General features: G+C 42.4%; 1 protein-coding gene across 2 annotated transcripts; it reads right to left on the reverse strand.

Moving 5' to 3' along the window:
* Positions 1-553: 553 nt before the first annotated feature.
* On the reverse strand, positions 554-3,793 carry LOC137934981 (receptor-like cytoplasmic kinase 176). 2 transcript variants are annotated; one of them, XM_068779598.1, is made up of 7 exons: positions 3,550-3,793; positions 3,218-3,430; positions 2,314-2,639; positions 1,891-2,026; positions 1,664-1,806; positions 1,429-1,552; positions 554-1,307 (listed from the first exon to the last, which is right to left on the reverse strand). In XM_068779598.1, the coding sequence occupies exons 2-7, from the start codon at positions 3,276-3,278 to the stop codon at positions 844-846; spliced, it is 1,254 nt and encodes a 417-aa protein (XP_068635699.1). In that variant the 5' UTR covers positions 3,279-3,430; positions 3,550-3,793; the 3' UTR covers positions 554-843. The 2 variants fall into 2 exon arrangements, with proteins under 2 accessions (XP_068635699.1, XP_068635693.1); XM_068779592.1 differs by having other exon boundaries at positions 2,314-2,663.
* Positions 3,794-6,570: the final 2,777 nt, after the last annotated feature.

A 6,570-nucleotide genomic window follows, 5' to 3' on the forward strand; every position in this document is an offset into this window, starting at 1 on the left:
AGCTTGAGTTCTGCAGGTGTAGTCAAATAATGCACAGCTCGTATTAAAACAAAAATGGAAAAAGCCTTTTAAGAATCTTGACTGAAAAGGGTTACTAGTCATATAATAAAGAGGATAATCGACGTGTTATGAAAGTTCTAAACTGTTCCAGATTGGAAAGAAAGATTGTAAGATTTGCAGGCAATACTCGAGCAGGTTAAAAGAAAAAAGGATCCAGACGTGTAGGAAGAGTAGATGAGAGGCTGGGTACAGTTTGCTTTCACATTCCTTGTTGCATAATTCGAGGAAGAAATTCTTCCAAATTCCGGTCTTCTTCAATTCAGTAGGCGGAGCACTTTAGACAGAACCACCTTTCTGGCTTTTGAAGTTTGAAAGTGGGAACGAAAATGAAGCAAAGAAAAACGGTTGGAGTGCTCCGAGGATCGCAGGAGGGAGGTGCAATTCCTCTTCCAGTTTTCTTTTAGGAAGGATTTTAAAGAGACAATACACGATAATTTAACTCCGGGCTGGGTGTCCGGAGACAGCCGCCCAAGGTGCAGGATATACCCAAAGCTATGAAAAGGAAGCAAAACCCATTTAATTAATGCAAGAAAGCATTCCATCATACAACAAGTACAAACAGGAAGAAATTGAAGAAACAACCAACACCAATGGGTCTCCCCTGACCCCTTCCAATCTCCCGTCTCCATCCTATTGTTTTTTTCTTTTTTTTCTCTTTTTGGCCGAGAAGCGTGTCGTCTAAGATAGAAACTGTACAGCGATCATACATGTGGAAGCTCGCAATCTCTGAAAATTTTAGAAGAGAAAACAAACAAAAAACAGCATTTCTCCGTCTCAACCTAATCAAGAATAAAGCGGAGAAGCTGATGGCCTTGGGTACGCTGATGCTTTGACGTTACTGCCAGTTTCGTCCAAACTTCTCCTGCGAGAACGCTGCCCACTGCTACCAACGCTGTGAACTTTGGAATTCGGTTCGCATAGTGGGCTCTTAACCACGTCCTTGGATTCTTGCATCTGTTCTAATGTCTTCACCACATCGTCCATGGTAGGCCTGAACTTGGATTCAGTTGAGAGGCATTGGAGTGCTAGCAATGCAGCTTTTTGTGCCCCCACCTGTGAATATTGACCCTCCAGACGGCTGTCCAGTATTCGGAAAACTCTGCGTTTATGGGTCAGGTATGGTTTAGCCCACTCCACAAGATTGTGTTCACCTGAAGGCCGGTTCTTGTCAACGGCTCTCCGTCCCGTGAGCATTTCCAGAAGAACAACTCCGAAACTATACACATCACTCTTGCTAGTTAAGTGACCTTCAAAATTATCAAACATATGGATTTTAGAACAAAGAACAAAGAACCAATAGCAGACAATATAACCGCATTCAAAATCAAGTGAAGGGTTCAAATGAGGAAAATTTGACAAGGAAATTACCTGTAGCAAGATACTCTGGAGCAGCATACCCGTAGGTTCCCATGACCCTCGTGGAGACATGGCTCTTGTCACCGGTCGGGCCATCCTTAGCCAATCCAAAATCAGAAAGCTTGGCGTTGTAATTCTGTAGAGTTGTAGAAAGGTAAGTGAACAACAGCTCATGAAAGAAAAATGGACAAGGCAAATCCAATGCAACAGCGGTTGCGGGTTCAATCTAAGACAACAAATCACTTACTGAATCTAATAGGACATTTGAGGTTTTAAAGTCCCTGTAAATAACTTTAATCTCCGAACTGTGGAGAAAAGCAACACCCTTTGCAGCACCTAGAGCTACTTTCATCCGGAGGTTCCATGAGAGTGGTTGGAAGTAAGAGCCCCCTGCGTTAAGAAACTAACACCTTCAGAAAAAAGATTTCTTAAGTATGACCAGGCATTCAAATGCAGAGAGGACAAGGAATTTACTTCGAAAGAGATGATGTTCCAAACTTCCTCGAGGCATGAATTCATATACCAGTAGCCTGTGGTCATCCTCCAAGCAATAGCCTATCAATTTCACAAGATTGGGATGGTAAAGTTGCCCAAGATAATTCACTTCCGCCTGTTGAATCACACAAATGACATCTCATTAATGTGTAAAATGCCTATAAGAATTACCAGCATTTAAGCAAAACCAGATCAGCCTTCTCGCAGGAGAAGTTAAAGGCGAATACATATCTAGTGAAATTGTATCTCAAATGTTCTCCAACTAGATCACAAGTAACAGAACTCCCATGAATGCCAAAAATACCAGTAGCACGCTAATATATTTGAAACAACAAATCCTAAAAGTAAACAGAAAGTGATGATAGAAACATTAAAAGGAAGAGCGAGGAAATGGATACTCACCAACCATTCTTTATGACCCTGGTAACCTTCCTGGTTCAGCTTTTTCACGGCAATCACCATCCCCGTACCCGGCTTTGTCGCCGCAAAAGAATGCTCATCAATCCAACCTTTGAATACGGAACCAAATCCACCTTCTCCCAAGACACTATCGGGGCGGAAGTTCCTCGTAGCATTTTTAAGTTCGTTAAAGCTGAAGCTCTTCAAATTGGAAGAATTCAGGATCTCACCCTCGCTACGTGGGGTAGGGGGAGCAGATGCTGAAGAGACCTTGCTGCTTGAGCTGCTAAGCGCATTTCTATCTCCGCTAACGTATTTGGAATTCGCCCCTAAACAACCCAAGCAGGATTCTTCTATCATCAGGAAGAATCAAAAGGAAAAAATTTAATTATCATATATGCAGTAGCAACAAATCATGAATAGCAGAAATAAATCCGTAACAGGAAAGTAGTCTAAGAAACAGAGACAAAAACTAAAAATTTTGGATATTTTAAAGCTGAATAGCAAACAGTGCAAGAAACTAAAATTTCTGGATATTTTCCAGCTGAATAGCAAACAGAACAAATTATCAAGCTTAACTCCCATTTACGACATCAAGCCACTGCTTATAAAATCTAAAATAAAGAAACAAGAAACCTCGCACATTGTCCGAATGGCAGAACTCAAAAGGGGTTTAGCAGCTAGAAAATCGACAACGAAACAGATGTAACAACAAGTAGAAAACATGCGCAAACTGTACTCAGAGGATTAAAAAAAGAACAGAATGAAACAATTTACAATGGAAACGCTGATCCAATAGCATCGGAACCAACAAAGTTCACAGATTGAAAGAAAAAAAACACCAAAAATGCCAGAAGAACAACCAAAGTAGTACAGACGAACACTAAAAATGCGTCAGAGCTCATACCTGAAGTTGACGAACTATGAAATGGGCTCTCGGTAATTCGAGCACTCCAACAAATCCCCATTCAAACACCCCCAAAAAACAATTCTGATTGTTTGCCCCTCCTAAAAACCTCAGAAGACCGAGGCTTCAGTCACACTTAACTCGAAAAGTAAACTAGATCCGTGAAGACTATCGCGCCACCGTAGATCCGGCAAAAAAACACCAGCTTTTTCCCTGTAAAGCGGAGTTCCATAAACCCACTGAATTGAATGCTTTTCGACACGATACCCAATAAGAAAAGGGGGCAACAGAAAAAAAAAAAAAAAAAGTACAATCTCGGAGACGAAAATCACCTCTTAGGGAAGATTCTCCGGTGAGGTAGGTGAGTGTCAGCTTCGGACTCGAGGATTACACCGCGAGAGCTTCAAAGGATTCAAAGAGAGAGAGAGAGAGCGAGGGGGGATGGGAAGGGAAAAGAGGTAGGGTACCTTGAGGGTGTTTTAATCCTCCACCCCACGGAAAGCTGTTTCAGATCTCCATGAAGACGAGAAGATTGACCAGGCTCCGCAAGTTGAAGAAAAAGTTAGACAGAGAAAGTGTCCATTAATGGCGGGCGACTGCTGCCCTTCTCATCTTATCCTTTTATACCTTGAAAGCCTTTTTCTCCTTTTTCCCCATTTATCTTTCCATGTATTTTAACTCTACTTTTAGTTTCCCGAGCCTCTCCAACACAGTTTTTGACGTAGACAGATTAGACGCCGGCTGAAAAATACACCATCACAGCCTTTCGATCATGATCCAACGGACAGAACTTTCCCCATAATTTTATGTAGGAGCCGGCTGCGGCTCGGCTTCTCTCTGGACTCGCTTTCTGTCTACTAGCCTTACTTCTTATCCTCATTTTCTCTCTAGAAACACGCACACACGTGTTTCAAACAGTCGGTGCGAGTATTTTGCTCCTCATTGGATGGTTCTTTGACCGAGTGTATCCTGCCCCCACATGGCTGACGCATCACATCTAACCCAATGACGTCATCAATTATTGGAGGCATTTCGCTACTTCAGCGGTCAAAGATTAGGCATCCGCCCTATCCATTTAATGGACCACAGAGACGACCGGAACAGCGTAAACGATCCCGCATCCTGCACCGCCGTGTCCAACCATGACGTGACGTGACGCCGTTTGGAATCCTACTCCTTCCGCAGCTTGGACTACTGTCCAAACGGCTCCAAAGGACAGCCACAAAAGTGGTTTTGTGGTTTTTATTGAGAGATGCAATGAACCTTCCCCCAGGTCAAAGAGTTCTTAGTGTGGGTCCACTTGACCTTTCTTAAGATATACTGACTTGACCATCGATTTTGATCTACTAATTCGGCTAATTAATCTTTCCCAACACCGACCCTGCTTGCGCATTAAATAAGAGGTTTAGTTAAATAATAAAAAATTTCAGTTAATTAAGGATGTGGGTCCTTCGCCAGCAAGCCTTCGGCAGACGGCGCCGCGCTAAACGGCTCTTCAGGTGTCATGCCCTGGGCGAGGCACCAGCGGCTTCTCACTTCGCACCTTCATGATACCATGACACGTGTGTCTTGCCGTACCTCGCTTCGTCTCCGGGGGACACGTTAATGGAAACTATTGCTGATTTGGTAATTAATCATTGTTTAAAGATGGAAACCACCACACGCGTAAAAGCAAGACGATGAAAAGGTCAAAGCCGACGAAGAGAGAAAGAGTGATGGAGATCGTTCACCTTTTTTTTCTACAGTAGATTGCCTGATAAATTTGTTCGAATATTTTAGAAAATGGCTCGTTTTCTTGCCATAAATGTGAAGCAAGCTGCAAGCAGGAGTCGCCCAGAAGAAAAAGAAAAAAAAAAAAAAATTCCTGGAAACGAAATCTGGAGATGGACTCAACTCTCAACTGTTTGAACCTTGCTCTTCCCGTGAAAGGAAAGGCTACATGGATCTTGAATTTCTTTTCTTCCTCTGATCGGCAAAAAATTGCGCTCAGTCCCTATCTGAAGCAGGTGTCTTCGACGAAGCAACCAGGTGTGAAGTGTCAATTAGTGTGAACCCTCTCTTTTTGCTAATCGGGAGCGTAAGAAAACTGTCTTTGATCATCATTTTGCCTTTCTGGACCCAAAAAAACGGGTGGTTGGTGTTGTTTTTAATTAATTTCTCTGGTATTGGGATGCCATCAAGTTGAGAGGGATAAGCGGCATCCACCTACGACACCCATGAGTGTTGACTTTGTTGGAGTTTGGAGCTTTGATTGCAGGGTTTCTAGATGGGTGGAAGTCATGGCAGACGTAAAAGGGGTCTGGTGTTGAAACCTTTTGAGTTTGATCGTTATTTATTTTTTGTATTTTTGCTTCTTTGTTAGGCAGAGGCAGCAGCAACACTTTTTGACTATTCGCTACTTTACGACTCTTAATCCCATTGAAGGGGAGAGCTTGTAAGGCGATCCTGACCCTTAAATAGCAGCAGGCGCCATTGATTCTTGTCATTGATAACCTTGATAGAAAGATACGGCGCGTTACCTGCTTTTCTTCCTGTTAATTTCTCCAGGCTTATATTATCATGTTAATGGAGATCCATCCGAAGTCAGTTTGTATGTTTGATCCCACTAAAACACTCCGTCCAAATCCTATTTGTGAAAATGTGAAATCTGCCAAATGCAGCAGCAAGTCGGTCGATTTGCACTCAGAGCAAGAAACTAGCTCTCTTCTTCTTTACGCAGTCCTGACCGCTCAGACTTTTATTGCGTACTTACGTTCCCTGAACCGGTGAGCAAAGAATCTTCTTCAAATCTGTTTATCTTCTTAACAGTCCCGGATATTTTAAAAATCATGTTCATTCTGACAGTGCATTCGAACATCCCACGCGGACAACTGATGGTAGAACGAATAATTAATTCGTTTCTTTCACAATCCCACCATTTCAATCTCTGTAAATACCTTTGCCTCGTGCTGTTGTTCGACAGGGATGTAATGATGGAAACCGAAAATGCATTTCTTTATTTGTTTTTCATAAGAAACAGGGTTTTAAATGGTCAGAATCAAAATGGATGAGGTCAAAACAATGGCTGGAACCAGACGAAACAAACCCTAACAACGTCGTCTCTTCCGAATTAGTAGCGGTTAGGCGATTCAGAGATTAAAGAAAACAAAAAAAAACAAAAACTTGGATTAAAATTGCTTGTTGCCATCAAGCAAACTGTGTTTTCTTTGAAAGCAAGCTGAGACAGTAATGACTAGTGTTAGACCCTTGAGGAAATTCAGGTTTTTCTTGTCAATCTCTTTCAGTGTCCGGTGTAGAAAGTGAAACCAGCTACGGTGGTTTGGTTGGTGAAGGGGTGTAGAAAATGCATGAAA

The sequence above is a fragment of the Aristolochia californica genome, unplaced genomic scaffold, assembly GCF_029961685.1.
Source record: "Aristolochia californica isolate CCGP_79_NKW_82.1479 unplaced genomic scaffold, dmAriCali1.0.hap1 SCAF_10, whole genome shotgun sequence".
In the NCBI taxonomy this organism is placed as follows: Eukaryota; Viridiplantae; Streptophyta; class Magnoliopsida; order Piperales; family Aristolochiaceae; genus Aristolochia; species Aristolochia californica.

Coding starts and splice junctions, on each gene's coding strand:
- LOC137934981 (XM_068779592.1), bottom strand. CDS start 3,278: ATGGGGATTTGTTGGAGTGCTCGAATTACCGAGAGCCCATTTCATAGT. Junction 2,664..3,217: donor TCATAGTTCGTCAACTTCAG/GTATGAGCTCTG, acceptor TCCTGATGATAG/AAGAATCCTGCTTGGGTTGT. Junction 1,308..1,428: donor TCCAGAGTATCTTGCTACAG/GTAATTTCCTTG, acceptor ATAATTTTGAAG/GTCACTTAACTAGCAAGAGT.